At 44.6% G+C, this 24,484-nt stretch overlaps 1 protein-coding gene across 1 annotated transcript in view; it reads left to right on the top strand.

The window, feature by feature from the left end:
• LOC116752630 (myomegalin-like) overlaps positions 1-24,484 on the top strand; it is a 225,454-nt gene that overhangs the window by 169,048 nt on the left and 31,922 nt on the right. Inside the window, 11 exon segments of the mRNA XM_032629403.1 lie at positions 3,107-3,195; positions 8,440-8,672; positions 11,319-11,754; positions 13,870-14,062; positions 14,954-15,073; positions 15,695-16,223; positions 17,708-17,943; positions 18,972-19,023; positions 20,145-20,368; positions 20,988-21,140; positions 23,430-23,615. Of these exon segments, the coding sequence (XP_032485294.1) occupies positions 3,107-3,195; positions 8,440-8,672; positions 11,319-11,754; positions 13,870-14,062; positions 14,954-15,073; positions 15,695-16,223; positions 17,708-17,943; positions 18,972-19,023; positions 20,145-20,368; positions 20,988-21,140; positions 23,430-23,615 (2,451 nt within the window).

Below are 24,484 nucleotides of genomic sequence, written 5' to 3' on the forward strand. Positions count from 1 at the left end.
TATAGAAGTTTATTTCTATACACTTTATAGAGTCAGGTAGTTGGTAGAAAATAATTTTCTAAATCTAAGAAAGGGAAGTTTTGGTACCATCTCCATTATGTGTAGTTCAGAGCCTAGAAACTTGGAAGAACCACAACTTGAGAAACTACCATCAAAGCCTCAAATAAAAGGTTTTAATAAAATTTCCAGTCTAATATGTAAAACTTAATCCTGGAGATAAAACCTGGCGAAGCAAGTTAAATTTGAATGAACAGATTCTTAGCTTTCAGAAATTCTAAAGGTGGCAGACCATTTTATTTATTTATCAAACATAAGCACTCCATCAATATGTAGTACCTTTAAATTAGAAATTTAAAGTACTATTCCAACTTAGTTCTGAAGACAGTGTTTTGTTGCTTTGTGAAAGCATAGAAAAGGGTATCCTCCACAAAAGAGAAGCCCTTTATTGTCATTTAAAAAAAAAAAACAGAAATGGTAAAAACAGAAAGAGGAACGGCTAATATAAACTTATAGATAGGACCTTGTGTGGGATAACTTATTCCAATGTTTTCTATAATTTTTTTTAACTTTACCCCTCAAACAAACACACATAAAAAAGGCTTTAGCATTTTAATTCAGATTGGTAAAGGGCTGAGCAACCCTTAAAGCTGCCCTGAAGGAAGTATGGCAGACTAAGCTAGATGAAAAAAAGAATGAGGAAAACAAAACCCCTAGTAGTAGAATGTCAGGATGAAATGAGCATTTTTGCTTTGCCTCCACTTAACTCCTGATGAAGTCAAAATCATGGTATCCTGCCCCAGAGTGAATTAAAGAGAGAACATTATGTAGAGATGGAGATGTGGCATCAGAAAGGTTGACAAAGGTAAGTGGAGGGCAGAAAGTGTTAGACAAAAGCCTTCAAGGCCAATGACAATCACTCTTTCTAATCCCCACTTACCCTACTTCTGGAACCTAGTACAGGAATCATCATGGGATGTGGGCCCAGAGTGGTATGGGGGTGAGGATCCTGACCTCATAAGCTGAACCTTCTTCAACCACAGGATCATTCTCTAGTCCAACACTCAGAAGGGAAACAATGTGAAAAGTGTGTTTTCTTAATCTATCACTGAGTGGGACAATTCATTTTCTTTGCAGGGAAAGAAAAACGTTCTGATCTCTATTGCTGTACAGGGAAAGATTTTCCAAAATGAGCATAATATGATACGGATGTCCTCAAGTGAATTAGCACCCTGGGTTCAGTGAGTTTCCAAAGCAGCCACAGCTTAGGAAGTGTGTTCATTCACCTCTACACAACCAGTGTTCTGAATAAGATGGTTCTAGGGCTGGTTTGAAAAAGTAAGTATTGGAAATCCCTACTGTACACAGCCTGGCAAGGATCTCTAAAGATGCTGAATGGCAAAGATGCCTCCTTGTGAGTAGGGCTTTATTGAATAGGGTACTACCTTAGTCCAAAGTTAACACAACGTTCACAGTAAAGACCAGGGAATAAGTCAAAAGATTAAGCTGTTAGGACTTTAATGAGATTGGCCTGGGCCATTGCAAATCCCTGGTATAAACTTGCAGATGCCAAGAGATGGAACGTAAGTGTGAACTGGCCCTGTTCACCTTACCTGTTGAGGGTAGCGAATGCTCATTATTCACGCAGAGCCTTTCATTCACAGACGTCTGAGCTCAGGAGCAGGTTCTTTGCTCTTGGAGGAAGAGACAAAGATCTGATTTGTCACCAGAGGGGACATTGGGTTGCCTCTGCCTGAAAGCCCGGAGACTTGCCATCTCCACACAGCCCTTACCCAGAACTAGCTACGTAACCTAGGTCAAGCCACCTAATCTCTTTGAGGCCCAGGTTTCCCAGCGGTCATAAGAGGAGTTTTAACAGGTTGGTTGCTGAGGCCAGGGTCAGAACTAGATCTCAAAATTCTCTAACTTGGGCAGATCCTGTAAGACCCGGGGAGTGTCACGGTAGATTTTCTTTGGTTTCCAAATGAATTAACCACTTCGAATTCCTACACTTTCAGAAGAAATCAGTAATGTGGGCCACAGGTGTCAATCTAAAATTTGATGAATGGCCTTATTTTAACAGATGTGAAGAAGAAGAAATGCCCTAGATTGGTGCTGTCTGATATGGTAGCCACCAGCCGTGTGTGGCTATTTGAATTAAATTAAATTAAAAAGTCAGTTCCTCAGTCATGCCAGCCACATTTCAAGTCCTCAGTAGTCACATGAGACTAGTGCCTACTGAATTCAACAGCAGAGACATAAAATCACAGAAAGTTCTATTGGTCAGCACTGCCCTAGACCTTTACCTGGACCATAAACTGCAACTACTTGTTCCTTAGTGCAGGGCATAGCTGTTTGCACCCCAGGGTGACTGTGTTCATCTTTGGGGAATGGAAGAACGGATTAAATTCCATTTGGACAAAGCAGTGCAGGAAACCCTTCAGGCACGGGATGTTGGCATTGGACAAGAGTTTGAGGGAGGTGGGAGGAGGGGAGGTTAGAGGAAGGGGTTAGGAAACAGCTGAACCGTTCTCTGCCACGGGGCTGGACTAGACCTGAGCTTCTGTAGGACACAGGACCCTTAGAGGAGGGTTCCTCAGCGAGATTATCACCCCACTCATGACTGATCCCAGCAATGGAAAAGTGTGAGAGGAGCCGGGCTGCCCTAATCCCAAGGAAATCAGGGACCCTCTCAGCACTCGATGGTGGGAAAAAGTTGTCACGTTGGGCCCATGTCACAACAGGGAAAGTTATTACATAGACAGTCAGTGGCTGGAGGAGAATAATTCTGGCTTTCTGGAAATAAGTGAGGGGGGTAACCACTCAATCTAACAGTCTGCTTCTTAAGTACAGGTCTGTGCAGTCAAGCCAGCTTATGTTTTGAGGTTTAAGCTTGAGTGTTAGCAAGAAAGTATCAGTGATACGGTGAAAAAGCTTTTCTACAGAGTTGGTACCTTGGTGCTGCTTTCCCTGTCAGCCCTGCTGGCTAGGGGTCATCCATGTGGGGAAGGGAAGAAATCAGAGGCGGATGGCAAAAAGTGTAATTTTAGCTGCTGTCTGGAAGGCACGTGTGAAGGGAGTCACCTTTGTCTTCTGGACCTACTTCTAGGTGCAGCTGCAGGGGACGACACAGAGGATGCGAGCACGGAGTTCACCGACAGTATTGAGGAGGAGGCTGCACACAATAGCCACCAGCAAGTAAGTCCAAGTCAGGTACTGGGGCCCCAGGGTGCAGAGCTCGTAGCCCTTTGCGGACTGGTGGTCTCCTGCAGCCCTTGTGGGCCTGGAGTGAGAAGCTATCTTTTTAGATAAACCACTTCCCAGTCTTCCTCCTGCCCTCCTATCCTCCTTGCCACCTTGCCAACCCCTATCCTCACTCCATTTTTCTTTCCAATCCACCCTTTTTACTCCTTGTATCTTGTGTTCCTGCTCCCTGCCCCCTCCTACCCTCCTTTGCTCCTATGTACCATCTATAGCTATAGCTTCAGAAGAATTTTTACTTACAACAAGACCTGAACACTTACACTCTTGGGCTTTTGTAACTGAAACACATCACAGAAGACAGGGAGTCATCGAAGGGCTGCTTGGGGAGGTGGCAGGCCAAGGACCTGCTTCAGGAGAGTGTTTTCTGAGGAACTCCAAGAGGATCGGAATGCTTCCAAAGCAGGGATCATTCTCAGTGAAGTCTCACTATATAAAAGAGAACCTTGTTGGGCAACCTGACAATCTACCCAGGTTGTGACACGTCAGTGACCAGCAGATGACACTTCAAGAGCAAGCCCCTGTCAAACCTCAGAACTTGGTACCCAAGGCTAAAACATTGTTCCCACCAACCATCAGTGAAGGTGTAACCAGCATTTTCTCAAGCTCAAGAGCAGAATGTCCTAGACCTCAGAGATTAAGTCACCAATAGTGATCCCATAGCACCCACTGGAACTCCTGTGTGTCTTCACCTTGCCCAGTGACATTTAGCAATCACATGTCCTGGATGGACCAGGCCTGCGACTCTCTGAGTTTTTAAGGGGAAAGTGGATCATTGGTATCTGTCCTTCTGCAGAAGCAGCTGGCTGGGCTTTTCCAGTGATAGGCTCCTTGGAGCTATTAGGGAAACTACAGGGGACATGAGGCTTTCTGGGTCTGCCTCTTCATCTCCTGCATAAGAAAAAGAGGAGACGTCTAATAAACCAACAGAAAGACCCAAGTGAGCAGTCCCCAAATCTCACAGGATTTGGCAGTCTTTGACTCTTGAGGACACAAGCAGTTGTCTGGAATACCTCACATCCTCAGCACAGTTTCTTTACCTTCTACCAAGATTCCCTTTTTGCTGCTCTAGACACACCTGACCCTAACTTCTCCCTTGAGTTCCTGCATGAACTCCACTTCTCCTTTTGCTTGGACCGCTTCTTCTGAGTCCTCCTAACCGGTGCTTTTAACTTTAATTATGTACACCACTGCCCCTCTGGACAGATCCCTTACCTCTCACTCCCTGATTTCACTGAGGATCTTGGGTGAGAGAGAGGAATCTGCAGGATGAGAAAATATCCACTCTAAAACAGAGCTAGATTGGGATGTCAGCAGGTCACTGATAGTTATTGCTACTCTGGGTCAGGGTTAACTTCAGAATAAGTGAACAGGAGACACGGATATGGAGAGAACCAGATTCCGACTGATGTGGTCCAAACTATGCCTGATAGCACGAGTTCTTCACTCTGCTTCTCAGTTATAGGCAAACTGGTTTGTAAAGTCACTTCTTCCTCAACCTTCTTTTCTATAGCCGAGCGTGGAGAAAATGATCAGACAACATTTTGAGGTCAGTCCAAGCCTGGAATAAACCTTTACATTGGGGCATTTGTACTTCCCTTGCAATGTCTTCCCTATCACCTGGCATAGGAGATACTTAATAAGTTAGACAAGTATTTACCTGTTGGATGAAAAATATCTTGGGTAAGCACTGTTTTTCTCTGTATCCCCTTTCCTTGAAAATCAATCTTCAGTTTTGGGGAAGGAGGTGTGTGAAATCATTGTAAACTTACTTCAGCTTTTCTGAGGTTTGTTGGTGTGACTCTCCTGCTACCAATTAAATAAAGCTTGTTTTGTCGTAACTGTTTTGTGTCCAGATTCTCAAAAATGTGTTTGCTTTTCTCCTGGTAACTGGTCCCTTAAGATTGAGCTCTGAGCTTCTCCTAGTTGTGTCCTTGGGAGGTAGACCTTATCCTCAACACCAAGCTCCCTTCCCACTTGAAGCATACGCACACTTCCCCTAACAAACACATCCAACTTTGTGTGCCTTTTAAGGCAAGAACCACCTTTTGGCCAAAGCAGATTGCTTCATATTTATTTTTGGACTCACCCTCCTCAGGAAGTGCCAGGCCTGGCCATGATGGTAATTGTCCTCAGATACCTCTCACACAATTCCATTCCCAATCAAATGTAAGATCTGTAACAAATACCTAGGAAGTTCCTGTGAAAGAAACTAGAGTAATCAATCATTGCCTTTCTTTGTTCGAATTTTTGCAATGGAGAAAAGTTAATCAACAATCAAAACCGCAAAGGAGAGTCAGTGATGAACTTGAAAAAAGGTCATTTTTTAATACCCTAATGCTGTCTGAGAAATGAATTACACTGTGGGAGGTATGAAGGAATAGGGCTAAAACAAAACCACTCTATTCAAATAAGAGATCAGATCTGCACATTGATCTCCATGGGGCAAATGAAAAACCAGCACACATAAAAGTTGAATTATACCATGGAAGCAATAGAATAGATGAATTAGGAAATGTGAAAAACAACAACAGCAACAACTACCTGTAAGAGACGTAATTAACAATAGAACTAAAGGATTCATACTACCGCCACATACACTGGAAGCCCTGGGGTTTTACTTCAGGAAAAACAATAGAAATACTAGCTTTCCGTAGATGTTAAAGAAAAAACTAAAAAGGTTAGATCCTGAGTCACTTTTCATGCATTTACATTTAAATTTTACAGACAAGGCAGCTAAAGTAAACTCCCTTGGACATGGAAATATGAAAAGGCAAATTAGCCTGGGAACAAATCAGACCTCTATTTTCTCATTTAAAAGTAAGAAATTGAACCAGATGAACCTTAAGGTCCCTTCTGATACTGACATTCCATGGGTCTTATTTTTTCTTTTTAAAGAAAGTAGGTATATTTAAATCAATAGAAGATAACATACATCTAGAAGGCACTTTAAAAATAGATGGTATCATTAAAGTTAGACATTTTTAAGCAGAAGGAACACTTAAGGTTTAGAAAAGAATAAATGTGTCCATATTCAAAGCTGATGACATTGTTTAGTTAGTTGCAAAGAGTTTATTTAGAAAGGTAATGTCACATAATTTAAATGAAGGGTGAGGTCATAAACTTTCAAAAGTGGTTTTATCCAGTCCCCCTTCCTTTATTTTGACCCAAGTGCTTCGTGGCACATGTGGGGATGGCCACCAGTCCAACTAAGCCTGGCAGTAGAACCATAGAAACACATTCCCAGGAGCCTCTCAATCTCAGGCTTACACCCCCAGGTGGGATTGGATGCCTAGGAAATGAGCACCTGTGTGAGGCATCTCTTTCTTCTTTGACGTGGGTGCGTATCTCGCACATCTCTTTACAACCTCAACTGCTATGCTACCAAATGCTTTTACACATACGTGCCATATGAATCAACCCCAGGACATACCTGAAACCTAGATTTTATCATGCTGTTACGAGGTCCAAAGCAACAGTCGGTGGCTTTGTGCCAAGCCAAGCAGCTGTTGATCACTGATCCATTTAAGCTCCTCTGAGCCCTGTTCTGTCCAATATATCAATATTTCTGACCTAAATGAAGCAATAAAGCACATAATTAATTCTACAAATCATCCCTAATCAAGTGGCCGCTACATGATTCATGGAGATGCACATAAATATTTTGATGACTTTGATGATTGTGAAATGATTCTGTATAGCCGGAATGAATTTGTGACAGGTACAAGTCATTATATTTATAGAGATAAAAGAAAACAATATGACCCAGAAATAGCTGTGGGGAGAGTTGGAAAATTGGGAGGTCAAAATTGACCTGAAGTTAAGTAAAACCCCAAAATGCTGCCACTGAAAGGAAAAATGAGCCAATATGACATTGGGATATAAGGTTAATATTCGACAGACAGGCAAGAAATTCACATAGTAAAATGATTAGTCATACACTAAGTAGATTATCATACTCATGTTTTGGTTTCTACACTTTTAAAAGCATGGGAAAAGCTGGAGAGGAACCCAAGACGAACAATAAAATTTAAAAGTTAAAAAATTAATTTTAAAAAATTATTTATTTTTATTTTTGGCTGCATTGAGTCTTCGTTGCTGTGCGTGGGCTTCTCATTGCAGTGGCTTCTCTTGTTGCAGAGTGTGGGCTCTAGGTGTGCGGGCTTCAGTAGTTGTGGCACACGGGCTCAGGAGTTGTGGCTCACGGGCTCAGGAGTTGTGGCTCACGGGCTCTAGAGCGCAGGCTCAGTAGTTCTGGCACATGGGCTTAGTTGCTCTGTGACATGTGGGATCTTCCCAGACCAGGGCTTGAACCCATGTCCCCTGCATTGGCAGGCAGATTCTTAACCACTGTGCCACCAGGGAGGCCCTAAAATATTATCTGAGGAAAAACTATACAGTCTGCTCTAGTTGAACATTAAGGAGTAACTTCAAGAGTATCCTCAAAAAACAAAGGTGATGGGAAATTGCTTCTGCTTGTTTTCTTCTCACGTGCTCAGATTTGTAGAGAGAGTTTGGCTGGCAACATCAGCGTAGGGTGATAACCAACAAGGGAAATTGGTTGCTAGGCAGGTGGCCTCTCTTTAACTTCTCAGCAATTGTAGAGTGTGATTCTCCTGTTGCCAATGAAATTAAGGTTGCTTTGTCTTAACTGTAGCTCCGCCTATACCCTAATTCTCTGACTATGACTCCTGATTCCTGAGTGCCCGGATCCTTCCTCGTAATCATCCTTTTTGGAGTCTGAGTTACAGCCTCAGGCTTTGAGCTTTGGTATCTTAGCCATGATCTTTGCAGTCAAGGACTCAAGTGTTGAGCTGATGAAGCTTCCTGACTGTGAGAAGACTCCCAGAGAACTCTGTCCCCTCAGAAAGAGAAGGATCACAGCATCCACACTCTCCAGTCCTGTTTAAACCTCATTTGTTTGCTTTTGTTTTAAATTTGTTGTGTGCTTGTGTTTTTTTCCTCACCCACCTCTGCCCATGGCAACAGTTCTCCCTGCTTGTGGGGTATGTCCTCTCACCCAAACCAGTCTCCAGGGCCCTTATGGCTGAGGAGTCCTAGAGGGGGAGCTCCTTTTAGGTCTGCCTGTTTTGGTCCCCTAGAAGGCTGCCTTTGTGATCTGATGTTCCTCGTAGATCCTCTTCAATGCACTAACTTCTTTAAACCATGATTTTCTTTCAGCTCATCAAGGTAGCTTTGGAGAAAAGCCTGGCAGCTGTGGAGACCCAGAACGTATCTCTTGCCCCTCCGTCCACGACAGGAGAGGACAGTAACAGGGGTCTTCAGGAGGAGATGCTCCACCTGAGGGCTGAGATTCATCAGCTCTTAGAGGAGAAGAGGAAAGCTGAGGGGGAACTGAAGGAGCTAAAGGCTCAAATCGAGGAAGCAGGATTCTCCTCTGTGGCCCACATCAGGTAGGATGTGCACCAGAGAAGGGGAGCCTGCTGACGGAGAGGCTACCATAGCCAGGGGACTCACCTTGCTGCTGCCAAGGCATTTGTGCTGCCATGGGGCTTTTTGATCCACATCCCATGCTCCGTGCATTAATTGTTCTACAGATTCTTAGAAAAGTTAATAATATCGGATAATGGGGATTATCAATAATTACCATTCAAACTATTCAAATAAATCTGGTCTCAATTCAGTATAATAATGTCCATTATTAGCTATACATGTATGACTGTCATGAGTGGAAATCTCCTAGTTGTATGACTCGTATTGCTCTTTTGAATTGACTGTGACATGTAAGGAATCTTCTGCTACCCAAGATGCTTCTTCACTGCTCTATGCAGAACCAGAATAGTCCATGAGGAGAAGGATTTATACAGAGGCCCTTCCACCTCCACTCAGCTCTCTCTCAGCAGCACAAATCCTTAAATCACAGAGTAGCAATTTTAATAATCTCTGCTGTTTTATTTACTTTGCAAAAGTGGTAAGTAGCTTATTCATTGGCTAGATTGACCACTCTGTCTTTAATGGCTTTTTTTCAAAAGATGCTTGGGGAACATGCTGATAACATAGGGCTAATCCACTTATTCATTCATCCCTGAGGGTCATAATCATAATGGCCTGCTGTTTAGAACACAGCTGTGCAGATGTACAACTTCTAATTCATGCCCCATTATTTCCCTGCCTATTGTGTGCCACTTAAATGTCCCTGAATCGTAGAATAATATTAGTACAGAAGAGGACCTTGACATCCAGCATAATGTCTTATTTCATAGTCGAGGAAACTCTGGCCTAAAAAGTTCTGGTAACTTGTTCAAGGTTGCATAATAGTCCCTGGCTAGACCCCTGGCTTCCAATTACTAAATTATAAACCTTTTTCTTCTATACTGTGTACTTTGTCAAACAATTTTTGAAATACTCTTGTGATCATCCTTAATGTTGGTTCTTTTACTCTGAATTATCATATTTCTTTTCTTAAATTCTACTTAAGTTAAAGCTTAAGTTTGACTTAAACTTTGTTATGCGTAAACTTTATTGTGCTATCATGGGTGAGAACAATACATCTCTTTTGATCCTACAGTTGAATATACAATCCAACCAAATGTAGTACCTTCATGAATTATTTTCCTTTTTCCTCAGAGTTACTAACCTGAAACTGATTGAACTCTTCATCCAACCTGAAGCACCACTGATACTGTAGAAGATAGAATCTATGTAATTCGTAGTCCCTCTTTTGAGATTTTGTTGAACATTGCTGTTGTTAGTTTGTATTGTGAACACAGCAAATATAAAGTTATGACATAATATTAAATATTCTTCTTTATACCACACGTGTGCCCCTTTCTTTCCCTTTTACACATCAGTTTTGGTAAAATACCTGTCCCACTTTTCTCCATTGAAACTCTCATAGACGATCTCTCTGATTCCTGTGTCCTAAAGCATTTTCATCCTTGATTCACGCTAGACAAGCTGTGCTCTATTCCAGAACTTCAGGATCTGAGAAACCCAGTCTAGGGGCATAGCCAACTGCTGGTCCTTCGGGCTATGAATTATTACTTCCTTTTTCCTTTGCCTTTTCTGGTCAGCAGTTCTCAATTTAGCGTGCTTAAGAATCCCCTGTGGAACTTAAGTAAAATGTCGATTTGTAGGCCTTAGCTCTAAAGCTTTTTAAACAAGCACCTCCTAGGATTCTGCTGTCAGTATTCCTCAGGTCTGCAGCTAGTGTGAGCAGGATTAAATGACTTCTCTGTTGCAGACACCGAGCCAGCCATACCACTTATGTAATTTCATGTAAGCATCCAATAACTCCACTAGGTCAGTGTTAGAGGTTAAGTGAACTGCCTTTTTAAGTAAATTGCCTTTTTAAAGCCATATTTTTTATTGCTTCCACCCAATCCTAGTGAAATATTTGGTGGGAGGAAAGGCTGCGTCTAGAATGTCTTGGTGAAAATTAGTTATTTAGTCCATTTTATTTCCTCAACAAATTGAATATTTTATGTGCAGCTGGCACTGTGGAGGTTCTGGAGGTACAGGGTGAACGGGACACGCAGAATCCCTGTTCTCATGAAGATGATCTCCTATCACAGGAACCAGACGTAAAGCGAATAATTAACATAAGTACATTTGATGATAGTTGTGACTAGTGTTATTTATTTCTTCTGTGTTCCTAGGTCCAAATTTCTCATCCAGTTGTTGAAAAGTGACTGATGATAATTAATAGAACTGTAGAATCCATAATAATAAATTTGTTCCAATGTCCTTTTTATTTTTTTCTTAACAGTGTAGTTACCCTTGTTTACTCTGGAGGCCGCTGAAAATTAGAACATGAGGCTGCAAGCATGTGTAAAGACAACTAGACTGGGTGTCTTGAGTCCTAGATTTTTAGTGATGATGCTGCCACCAAGTAGCTATGGGAGTGCGGGTAATCTCTTGCTCTTTCTGAGTCTTGGTTTCCTCGTGTATAAAATAAGGGAGTTGTTGTAGGTCTCTGAGGTCTCTTCATGCTCTGGGGTGTCTCTGAGTCTCTGATGGCCTGCGGTGTGGGTAAACGGGGCTCTTAGGAACCGAGGCCAAGACCAGACCTGGCCCCTGATTATGTATGTTTCCTGTAGGAACACCATGCTGAGCCTTTGCCTTGAGAACGCAGAGCTGAAAGAGCAGATGGGAGAAGCAATGTCTGATGGATGGGAGATTGAGGAAGACAAGGAGAAGGGCGAGGTGGTGGTGGAGACTGTGGTTGCCAAAGGGGGTCCGAATGAGAATAGCCTTCAGGCTGAATTCAGAAAGCTCCAGGGAAAACTGAAGAATGCCCACAATATCATCAACCTCCTCAAAGAACAGCTGGTACTGAGCACCAGAGAAGGGAATAGTAAACTTAATCCTGAGCTCCTTGGGCACCTGGCCAGGGAGATCGACAGAATGAACACAGAGCTGGTTCGCTCTTCTGGAAAGCACCAATGTCAAGAAGAGGAAGGTGTGACCATGAGGCCTTGCCCCAGACCCCAGAGCCTTGACCTTGGGACTGCCTTCACAGCAGATACCCACCAAGTAAGTGTGGGATTAGACGGAATGAAAGACCCTTGGAGAAGGGTTGGAAATGTCAGTTTCTACCTTAAACAGTTCTGCCCTGTGGGTCAGGAGGTACCAAGGGAAGGGCACCTTTGCACCACAAGTAGTGGTGATAATATTCCTCACACATCAACCTTTAGAAAGGTTTTTTACAACATTATCTTATAAATATTACATGAATAATTAATTTTCCATAAATATTTGAGTGCCTAATTTTCCAGATAAGAGACTAGACATTGGAAGCAGGCAATAAGGCTTTGTCTCTGTCCTTCAGGTATTCAGTATGGTGGGAAAAGATGGCACAAAACCAGATCATTTCAATAGGATGCAATATAGGGATACATGGAGTTTTAAGGCAGCCAGACAAGTGGTGTGTAATGACATCTCTTCCTTATCACTGCCATTTTCATCACAGCTCATCACAGGTGTCTGTCCCTGAGCCTCAGAAGGAGTTATCGGGATCCTCTAAGGGGAGGCAGCTGAGCTGAGGATTAAGTAAAATGGAGACTACAGAGGATTCTTTTTTTTTTTTAATTGGGGTATAGTTGTTTTACAATGTTGTGTTAGTTTCTACTGTACAGCAAAATGAAGTAGAGTTCCCTGTGCTATACAGCAGGTTCTCATTAGCTATCTATTTTATACATATTAGTGTATATATGTCAATCCCAGTCTCCCAGTTCATCCCACCACCCTCCCCCTTTCCCCCATTGGTGTCCATGCATTTGTTCCCTACATCTATGTCTCTATTTCTGCCTTGCAGACCAGTTCATCTGTACCGTTTTTCTAGATTCCACATATATGTGTTAATATATGATATTTATTTTTCTGACTTACTTCATTCTGTATGACAGTCTCTAGGTCCATCCACGTCTCCACAAATGACCCGATTTAATTCCTTTTTATGGCTGAGTAATATTCCATTGTATATATTTACCACATCTTCTTTATCCATTCATCTGTCGATGGACACTTAGGTTGCTTCCATGTCCTGGCTATTGTAAATAGAGCTGCAATGAACATCGTGGTACATGACTCTTTTTGAATTATGGTTTTCTCTGGGTATATGCCCTGTAGTGGGATTGCTGGGTCATATGGTAGTTCTATTTGTAGTTTTTTAAGGAACCTCCATACTGTTCTCCATAGTGGCTGTATCAATTTACATTCCCACCAGCAGTGCAATAGGGTTCCCTTTTCTCCACACCCTCTCCAGCATTTATTGTTTTTAGATTTTCTGGTGATGGCCATTCTGACTGGTGTGAGGTGATAGCTCACTGTAGTTTTGATTTGCATTTCTCTAATAATTAGTGATGTTGAGAACCTTTTCATGGGCCTCTTGGCCATCTGTATGTCTTCTTTGAAGAAATGTCTATTTAGGTCTTCTGCCCATTTTTGGATTGGGTTGTTAGTTTTTTGATATTGAGCTGCATGAGCTGTGTATATATTTGGAGATTAATCCTTTGTCCACTGATTCGTTTGCAAATATTTTCTCCCATTCTGAGGGTTGCCTTTTTGTCTTGTTTATGGTTTCCTTTGCTGTGCAAAAGCTTTTAGGTTTCATTAGGTCCCGTTTGTTTATTTTTTTTATTTCCGTTACTCTAGGAGGTGGGTCAAAAAAAGATATTGCTGTGATGTATGTCAAAGAGTGTTCTTCCTATGTTTTCCTCTAAGAGTTTCATAGTGTCTGGTCTTACATTTAGGTCTTTAATCCATTCTGAGTTTATTTTTGTGTACGGTGTTAGGGAGTGTTCTGCTTTCTGCAGAGGATTCTGAGAGGGCAACTGGGCAGGAATGCAGGGAGCGATGAGTGGAGGTTTCCACCCCTTCTCTCTTCAATCATTGAACAAACATTTACTGAGAGCTCCTCCTCGTTAGATTCAATTGGCACCATGCTATGTGTTGTAGATACAGAGATGAATAAAACATTACCCCAGCTCTCCAGGAGCTCATTCCGGAAAGCAAGTAAGTGCCAAATGGGATGAGGAGCACTGTGACAGACACATGAATAAAGTCCACAGGGTTCGCAGTGGGTAGCAGCCATCACTGCCTGGGGGATGAGCTCAGACTGCCCTGACCCTGTGCTGGCTCTTTTCACAGCTGGTCAACCAGCCCCAGGCCCGTAACTCTGGACCTCAGTCAGAATTTAGCCTCCCAGGATCCACCAAGCACCTGCGCTCCCAGTTGGCACAGTGCAGACAACGCTATCAAGATCTCCAGGAGAAGCTGCTGATATCAGAAGCCACTGTCTTTGCCCAGGCCAACCAGCTGGAGAAATACAGAGTCATGTTTAGTAAGTCTTAAGTTCACGTCACCAAAGTGTCTGTCTTCTCCCTGAGAAGCTACATGCTTTGCAGATTTCACTTTTCTTCCCCAACCTCATAACAAATTTTAATCCTGACCACAACCCTAGGATTGTGGAAGTGGATACTTAACTTCAATTTGCAGATGGTGGAGAAGAGTAAATGAATAAATCAAGTTTGCAGTGACAGTATGGGGAGGCAATGGACTAACACCTAGATTTGCTGATTTCTGGTACAGTCAACAAACTGCCTTACCTCTCTCAGTGTATGCTAACTGCTTCTCTTCTGCTCCTCTTTGCACCACGTCAGATTCTTAAAAAATATACCATCATTGTTGGTCTAGAATCAGCGCTTTCTAATAGAACTTCTGCGGTGACAGAAATGTTCTATACCTACGTCATGTCTGGTCATGGAGAACATGAAATGTAGCTAATTCAACTTGGGAATTTTAAGCTTAATTTTAATCAGTTTAACCTAAAATAGTCACACGTGGCTAGTAGCTACCTTACGGAACAGTACCGATCTAGATGTCTTTGAAACTCTGAATTCGTTCAGCTCCATTCAAACATTTACTGAGCCCCTGTGAACAAAGCATTTACTAGTTTCCCTGGGACTTCTAGAGATGACTTAAAAATGTCTGGTCCCAGCGAAGCCCCGTTATCTGTAGATGGGATCATCAATAGCAAACAGGCTCATCGTGGCAGAGGGAAGTCCTGCTGTCTGGAGCAGGTGGTCTCTTCTCCCACCTAAGTCCAAAGAAGCCTCTATTCCACTGTGGACCTAACCTCCCTGCACCCTAAGGGCCAGGGTATGTGCCACTGAGGGTGAGGGTGTATGTGGGAAATTCAGATACTCTGTAACACCCCCTGTCTCTTCCTAAGCAGGTGAATCCTTGGTGAAGCAGGACAGCAAGCAGGTGCAGGTGGACCTCCAGGACCTGGGCTATGAGACTTGTGGCCGAAGCGAGAATGAGGCTGAGAGGGAGGAGAGCACCAGTCCCGGTAAAAGCACAAGTATGGGGTTCACCTTCCCTCCCTAGGGGCAGCCTTCACATTTGGGTGCCGTTGGCGAGTCCCACATGCAACGAGGAGTAGGGATGAGGGGGCATGGTAGACTGAAGAGGACACAAGACCAGAGAGGGACAGGAAGTTTGGAGGACGACTCTTGCCCAGAATGAGTCTGAGTGTGAGTTTGAATTTCTACAATTAGTTTTCAGCATACTGCTGTTAATTTAAAAAAATGTTCTATCCAACTGTTTATTATAGAAAAAATACTAAGGTCTATTTATTAATGAGAAGACCAGATGAGCTTTGGGGGAATAGGCAAGCCATAAGTTTAAAAAAAATATTCTTCTATTATAAAAGTACTGTGACTATAGGGACATCCACCAAATGGAAATCAAGGAGAAAAACACTTGAGTGAAATAGAAGGTGACCACACCTGACTTGCTGGGCTCTTGGGAGGGTAAGAAATACTGCATTTGAATGTTAGAATAGTGCCAGCGCTGAATAAAGTACTGCTTCAACTTTTGCTCTAGTAATTATTGTCCTCAAGACCTTGAAGGGAGTGGCCTCAGCAGCACGCCCAGCTTTACTCAGGAAGATGTCTTTGTCTTTTCTCAGAGTGTGAGGAGCACGACAGCCTCAGGGAAACTGTCCTAATGGAGGGGCTGTGCTCTGAGCAGGGACATCTGGGCTCTACACTGGCCAGCCCCCCTGGAAAGAAGCCCTTGGAGAGCCAGCTAGGGAAGCAGGAGGAGTTCCAGGCATATGGAAAGTCAGAAGACATCTCTGTCCTATGTAAGGACATCAAAGATCTGAAGGCCCAGCTGCAGAACGCCAACAAGGTCATTCAAAACCTCAAGAGCCGGGTCCGGTCCCTCTCAGTTACAAGCGATTATTCATCTAGTCTGGAGAGACCCCAAAAGCTGAAAGCTGTTGGTACCCTCGAGGGATCTTCACCTCATAGTGTCACTGATGAGGACGAGGGGTGGCTGTCTGATGGCACTGGGGCTTTCTACCCCCCAGGGCTTCAGGCTAAAAAGGATCTGGAGAGTCTGATCCAGAGGGTGTCCCAGCTGGAAGCCCAGCTCCCGAAAACTGGAACAGAAGGGAAGCTGGCCGAGGAGCTGAGATCAGCCTCGTGGCCTGGGTAAGGAGGGTACTCTTTGGACCATTACTTGATTGATGATGTCTAAGTTTATGTTTGAAGGAGGGTAGCCCAGGCAGGTAGAAGAGAGAACCCATCAGGGCAATCAGAGGAGCACCTATTTAAATGGTAGCCCTAGGTCTGAAGAAAGGACGCGTGACCCTGCTGGGAGATACCAGGTCCCTGTGATTTCCTCCTTAGGAATGTATTCTTAAAGTGGCAGGATATATGATATAAGTAGTAAGACTGGAGTCAGACTTCCTGGGTTCGAATCCTAGCTCTGGGACTTACAGGCTATGCAACCTACTCAATCTTTCTGAGCCTATTTCTTTACCTATTAAATGAGTATAATAAGAAAACCTATCTCAAAGGGTGGTTATTAGGTTTAAATGAATTAATACAAGTGCTTATAATAATGCCTAGCATATATTAAAGCTCTCAACACTATTTGTCATAATTATTATTGTTATTGATACTTTGTGGTTGAAAAACACCAGGGTAGATATCCCTCCCAGTATCTGGGTTACCTATGCTGAGTAACAAACCACCCCAAAGCTTAGGGGGTTGAAGCAATAATTTATGTGGATTGGCTGGGCTTAGCAGTATAGCTCTCACTTGGGGTCTCTCCTGCGGCTGCCATCAGATGGAGGTTGGGGCTGGAGTCACTGAAATGTCTGCCTGGACACGGCTTCTTCATTCATGTGTCTGGTGACGTGGTGCTCCTTGGCTTCTCTCTTTCTCCATGTGGCTCCTTGTCTTCCGGGGCCTCTCCTCGTGGCCTGGGCCTCTCATAGTACGGTGGTCTCAGGGTAGTTTCACTTCAGCATGGCAGCTGGCTTCTAAGTGGAAGTTGCCAGGCCAGTTAAGAGCGACTCCTGGACTTGGTGCAGTGTTACCTCCACTATGTTACCTTGGTCATGGTGGTCACAGAACCCACCCAGATTTAAGGAGACGGAGAATAACTTCTGCCCAATGATGAAAGAGGGGCACAGCCACATTATAGAGGAGCACATGGAACGGGAGCTTGAGTAATGGCCAACTTTGCAAAATACAGTCTGCCATAATATAGGTGGTCTTTGAAGTAGAAGACATGAAAGGACCTATTTGGATTTTTAGTATTTATTGAGCATCTACCCAATAACTATATTTAGTATTTATTGAGTATCAACTGTGAGTCTACACTATATTGGTGCTGTAAGGGATGTAAACTATGGCACTGTATTTACCCCCACAGAACTTATTTTTCATTTTTGGACACATGACTAACACATATAAAACAGCGGAAGAATGGTGGCATACCATGTTGTTTGATGCAAGTTTGTCAGAACAGAATTTACTCTTAAATACATCCTTTGGTTTTTGTGCCAGAATTCAGCTTAAACTGAGGAACTCTTAGAGATGTTCTCACAGAAATGACTACAGAAGCCCCCATAACTTAATTTTCACTCTTTTCCATTCTTACCCTTTCCTCTTCTTTCCTACATTAGGAAATATGATTCCCTGATTCAGGACCAGGCCCGAGAACTATCCTACCTACGCCAGAAAATACGAGAAGGGAGAGGTATCTGTTATCTTCTCACCCAGCATGCGAAAGATACAGTAAAGTCTTTCGAGGACCTCCTAAGGAGCAATGACATTGACTACTACTTGGGGCAGAGCTTCCGGGAGCAACTCGCTCAGGGAAGCCAGCTGACAGAGAGGCTCACCAGCAAACTCAGCACCAGTAAGTTGGCCACAGGGCTTTTGGACACTCTCAGTCCCTCCCAGAGCCCAGCCCCAGGTGACCGCCACGCCTCCACCACAGCCTTTTAACCCAGGTCCTGCTTCCACTTCATTTCCCAGGGGTCATTACAGAATCAGGACTGGCCAGTGGGAAGCACTGAGGAGGAACCACAGGGTCAGAGAGGCCATGATTACAGCATCATTTATGGAATGTGACCTTTAGGGAAGGAGGCTGAGTCCATCTAATGCTAAGGGGGAGAAAGGGAGAAGAGATCAGAGGACTTCATTGTAGTTAAAGGAGCCCTGAACCGAGACTTGCAATACGCAAGCTCTAGCCTGGATGCTGCCACTAAGTTTCTTTGGGCAAATGACTTAACCTTTTGGTATCTCTGTTTCTTCATCTATTGCCTGGTATTGCACGTGAATGTAATTCAAATACAGATGAAGCACTATGCCCTTTTGAACATGGTTTGGGCACTGAATGTCATAGTACAAGGGCTAGGAATATTGGTAATTATTGAAGCCCTTGACTTAGAATTTCCTGAGAGCACCCGAGGGAGAACAGCAGGATCAGTCTTGGGGGCCAACCATCCCACATCCTAGCGGCAGGTGCAGAGGTGGGACAGGGCTGTTTATCATCTCCTCAAAGCAAGAGTAGGTTCTACATGAAAGCTGTGATGGCTCACAGAGCTGGTCCGTCTGGGAGTCAGTCTGTGGCAGGCTTGGAGGCTGGAATGTTCCAGAGAGAAGTTAGCCAAGTGCCTTTTAAACTCTGTTTGCGTTGATTTAGGGTAGAGGAAGTCATGATGGTGATTACCAGTCAGGGAAGGTCTGCCTGGTGAGCTCAGGAGAACCTGCAGGTCTGTTCTGTAAAGATACAATCTGAGGTCTCCCAGAGCAATTCTCCCACCTATCCTGGACATACATAGAGTAGTCACTATTTTGCACCCAAATCGGCTCCTGCATTTATAACGTGTGAAGTGAGACCTGTTTCATTTCTTACTGTTTCTTTCTGAATTTGGTTTGCAGAGGATCATAAAAGTGAGAAAGATCAAGCTGGACTTGAGCCACTGGCCCTGAGGTAATTCAAGTAGGATCTGGTAAAGGAATCAGGAACAAGGCCTAAGGGGTTAAGGGTGGCTGCAGTTTCACAAATCAGGGGGAGAAAAGGAAAATGCTGATTGTAATGAATTCATTTATTCATGGAACACATTACTGTTCTTTTTAGCCTTACTCTCTTTTGATATAGTTCTATTGATTTCTGTTTGTATATTTATTCAAATTAGTAACCTAGATTTATTATTACATTATTAGCTTAGTAACCTAGAGTCAGTCTGACTTCAAAGTAAACTAACCAGGTTTTAAGGGTCCTTGGCACCCCAAGGATCTCCTCTGCTTCCCCACTGTGTGTTTAAAGACCAAGGTGTGCTTTTTGCCAAGTTGGCTTACCCCAAGTTGAGTTGGCAGCTAGTTTAATGGCCACACAATTTCCTTGAGAAGAAAAGAATTGTATTACAGTTCCTAATTTTTAAAAAAAAGTGCTTGATGTTGCAGATCCCGGGAGGCTACAGCGTCTTAGGAACCAGTTTTCATTGAGTCACTGAATATTATCTCATTATGTGCAAGAAAATACAGGCTCAGAGTCCTTTGTAGTCACAAGTTCATGACCCTTTGTGTCGTGAGTGTGCTTTAGACCACTCAGTGCTTCTCAAAATATCTGCAGTGAAGGACAAAGTATTTTTTTTGTTTGTTTTCCTTTCTAATCCATCACAGACACACACATTGTCTCTGTCTCAGTCGACCAGATGATTCTACTTATCATACTCCTAGATGTTGTGGGAATGCCACACTGCTGTGTTTCTCAAGGCTTACCTTGCATTTCTGTACTTACCGGAGACTGGGAGCCAACAGTTCTCGGACTCCAGCTGTACTGGGGACCATACATTAAGCAGCAATGCCTCGGAGCACTAGCTGAGCCTCTGCTAGTCCTCAGTGTGTTGTGTGGCCAGTGCACTGGGTGGCTCTTGCTCTCCTTCCCTCTGCACCTGACCTACTTTCCACTCCTAATCAGAGATGGGTAATTTCGTTTACCCTCTGCAGGAATGGTCCCCTTGACTTATGTGGCTTTTCCCATGTGCCCTAGTCAGGACTAGCTCGTCCAGTGACTTTGGGTTCAGCTGTTGTCCTCCTTCACCCCACTAGGCTCAGCAAGGAGCTGCAGGAGAAGGAGAAAGTGATTGAAGTCCTGCAGGCCACGTTGGACGCGCGGTCCCTGACGCCCTCCAGCAGCCGTGCCTTGTCTGACTCCCACCGGTCTCCCAGCAGCTCTTCCTTCTCGTCTGATGAGCCGGAAGCCTGCTCTGACATGGACATAGCCAGCGAGTACACACACTATGAAGAGAAGAAAGCTTCACCCAGTCACTCAGGTAGCCTCCACTTTCGGAGTGGAACCACCTCTATCTAGGCTGAGAGGAGACCTCCACATCCAGGCCTTATAGAGGCACCTTGGTGTGTATCAGGCCAAACCGTGCCAAGCACAGGCCCCAGTGGGTCAGGATCTTTGCTATGCTCCTGACTCTACAAGTTACCCCTGTCGCTGGGTCTCCACCAGCATATGGATACTGCTGTTGGACACGGCGAACGACAGTGGGGAGAGTGAGATTACGGAGACTTCTCTTCCCCACTGCTTCATGAGCATACCATCTGTCTGACTGACCTCCTTTTTTAAGATGGGATATCCTATCCCTCCAGCTAGCTGCAGTTCCTGAACCCCGGCGTTTCCGTGGGTGTCCACAGATGCTGCTGGACTTGCCTGGTATTTTTGGAGGTGCCATTTTCATGGTTTCAGGCTCTGAGCCCCACTCCCACCTTTAAGGTGGCTTTCCTCACTGAAGGAGCTGTCTGCCAGTAAGGAATGAACACCGCTCCCAGCGCTTGTGCTTGACGCTCTCCCTGAAAACCAGGCTCTGCCCTGGTTAAATATCAGGCCAGATTCCAGTTCTTTGTAGAACATCAAACATGTTCTTTCATTCATGGGTTTTGTAGATTCCATCCATCATTCGAGTCTTTCTGCTGTACTGTCTTCTAAACCATCAGCAACCAGTGCGTCTCAGGGGGTTAAGGCCGAACCCAGCAACAACCCCATCAGCTTGCCAGCTCCCCAGAATCCCCCCAAGGAGGCCAGCCCGGCCCATCCAGGTATGCAACAGCCAGTGGGGCAGGGTCTTCATCTCCTCTTCCTCAGCTGCCTGTTTGACTTTTCTTCGGGGACAAGAAAAGCATCATTAGGAGCTTATATATCAATACATCAAATCCTAGACAAAATCAAGAGACCATCCAGATTAGCTAATAGTGTCTGACTACTCTTTGTTTTAAATATTTTAGAAAAGTAAATAATCCACAATAGACTTTGATCTACATATCAATTTTGACCAACAGTTGGCTAATCATTCTAAAAGAAGCATCTTCATTTCTCTCTCTCATTTCACCCTGCGAATCAAAGAGGCAAAATGCTTCTCCTAGGATTACTGTAGCCAAAGAACAAAGGGAAATTTACATCCGCTGCTCCCTTATATGTGTTCCCCATTTTATCTGCAGAGGAGCCTCTACAGTAGGTAGGGCAGCTTACTTCATAGCTAAGGATGCTTCAGTATCCTTAGACAAGATTCTGTTCATATTACATTATCATTTATGGGTTTATGAATGGGTTGGTAGCCCTTGATGTGTATATGGTATGTATCTTGGACCAATAGCTGTACATTTCATTTACTTGCCTCAGCTTAGTTACCAGGGGGTGCCTTGTTCAATCACAGCTCCACACCAGCAATGGCAGAGAAAGGGCAAACCTTGTTCTCACCTCCTACCACCCAACAAGATGGGCTGGCTGGCCGCCTTCAGTGCGGTTGTGGTGAGGTCGGACTCGTGTAGAGGTGCCCCCAGAAGAACAGCACTTTCCTTCTGCCGCCCTTGTCTCTCTTGAGGACAAGTCAACCAAAATCTTAAGAAAAAGAATGTGTTCAACTCTTTCTGAGCCTGGGCTCAAAGTTTCTGGGCCAGAGTGGGCAGCAGCTAAACCAGGAAATCATGGGGAAAAGCTATTCACCTAGCACTGTAGACATCTGTGTAAATGTTTTGGGATCAGAAAGAGCAGAAGGTCAGGGGTTTTAAAATCAGAACGCCTCCCTGAAGGAGGCCTGGTCTGTGTCACTTGGTAATTCAGGGGTCTTTGCTGTACTGCTCTGATACTATGTCAGTATCTTGGGGTAAGGGATGTTTTTCAGAATGTGATCATCGTCTTTCACGTGAGACATTCTCCACAGGTCTGTCTTGGTTTCTTCTCCCTCTGTGGGCCATCTGCCCGATAACTCTTTTTAGGAAGAGGAGACAGATTCAAACATGAGAACTTCCCAGGGTTCCTAAAGACCTGTCTATAGATGGACTGCCTAATGATGACCTGTGAAGATTTTTTTAGAAAGAAATTTCTAAGCCCTACTGCCAGAGTTTATGATTCAGTAGATTGCAGTAAGGATGAAAGAACCCACATATTTTAAGAATCTTTCTTAAATTATTTGAATGTCCAGAAACATTTGTAAGCCATTGTGTGTAAGTCAGTAGGCCAAGGCTTTTATTTTTCCTTTGGTGAATGAACACATTGATTTGGGATTCTGAAGTTTGTTTCCATCAGTGTTGAATTACATGTATTAGTCATGCAGACTTCCCCACTATCCTAGTCTACTTCTGCCCTCCTCAGGATGAGTCCTGTTGCTTTCAGAAGAGGACTTCTAGGTGTAGGGAGAGGCTTGTCACAAGGGCCAGGACTAGCACATGCTGGTAGCAGCACCGCAGGGGCTCTTGAGAGCATCCAGGCACAGCCATCCTCACCTATCCGTGTCCAGATGGCTAAGATGGGGCTTTCACGGCTGCCTGGGTTATGGTAGTGCCACCTTGCCTTTTGTAGCCAATTGTTTTCAAGATGAGCATAGAATGTGTATGCAAGATACACGTACAGGGGCTTCCCTGGTGGCGCAGTGGTTGAGAGTCCGCCTGCCGATGCAGGGGACACGGGTTCGTGCCCCGGTCCGTGAGGATCCCACATGCTGCGGAGCGGCTGGGCCCGTGAGCCATGGCCGCTGAGCCCGTGAGCCATGGCCGCTGAGCCTGCGCGTCTGGAGCCTGTGCTCCGCAACGGGAGAGGCCACAACAGTGAGAGGCCCGCGTACCGCAAAAAAAAAAAAAAAAAAAAAAAAGATACACGTACAGGATACATCCCTGGCAGGGAAGGAGAAGGAGGGGGGTCAGCTAGGCCAGCATCCTGGGTAACAGTGCTTCCCCTTGGCCATCTGAGTCATCACCACATTGAATGATAGACACTCCCCAAGGAGATGTTTGGTCAGGGAATAGTTTCACCTTCTCAATCTTCCACCCATTCTTTTCTCTGACTTTCTCTCTAATGGTTTATCTCCTTTCTCCCTAACTTTCTGTTTCTAGGCCTTCATTTTCAATCACTACCCACGCTGGTTAGCCTTCCCCAGGCACCATTGCCCTCAGCTCCACCCAGCCTCCTGCCTTTCAGCTCTGCTGGCCCTCCCCTCCTTGGCTGCTGTGAGACACCCATGGTCTCCTTGGTTGAGGCTCAGCAGGAGCTGCAGATGCTGCAGAAGCAGTTGGGAGAAAGTGAGCACTTCCTGCTGCATTTGTGTTCTTGCGAATGATGGACCCACACTGTGTTTCTCTGCATGGCTTTGGCTGGATGGCAGAGTTTTAAAAAAATAACATAGGGTACGCGTTATCAGTGGACAATTGAGGGAGGGCTGTGCTTGCTGCTTTGGGAACTAAATTTACTGTTATCTTTCTCATGTGTGTACCTCATCCGTTAACAGGTATATCTGTCCATCAGGCCCTAGACCTGGTGCTCTCCCACTGCTGACAGTGTGGGGTACCTTCCACCAAGCGTATTGAAGCCCTGACACATTGGCAACATGGTCACTGGCAGGACATGGGAGAGAGGTTTTTTGCCTGCCAACGCAGGATGAAGTGGCCAGAAAAAGATGGCCACATTCAATGGGATCATTTCCATGGCAATTATATCCTCCTCTGTGAAATGTTTTTAGTCAAGTTCAAATTCTGACATCGTCAGGTTCGGGGCTAAAAGGATGGTGGAGGAGGGATTAAGAAGGGGTGCCAGGGCTTCCCTGGTGGTGCGGTGGTTGAGAGTTCGCCTGCCGATGCAGGGGACACGGGTTCGTGCCCCGGTCCGGGAAGATCCCACATGTCGCGGAGCTGCTGGGCCCGTGAGCCACGGCCGCTGAGCCTGCGCGTCCGGAGCCTGTGCTCCGCAACGGGAGAGGCCACAACAATGAGAGGCCCGCTTACCACAAAAAAAAAGAAGGGGTGCCAAACCTCTCTTCCCCTTACACGAGGTTAATTTCTGTTTCTGCACAGGCGACACAAGGACAGCTAGAAACAGAAGCACAGGCTGTGATGTCTGATTGTGAATTCTGTCAACTCCCAGATATAATTGATGTTATGTAGTCACAGAATTC

This window comes from Phocoena sinus, chromosome 1 (genome assembly GCF_008692025.1).
Source record: "Phocoena sinus isolate mPhoSin1 chromosome 1, mPhoSin1.pri, whole genome shotgun sequence".
NCBI classification, from domain to species: Eukaryota; Metazoa; Chordata; class Mammalia; order Artiodactyla; family Phocoenidae; genus Phocoena; species Phocoena sinus.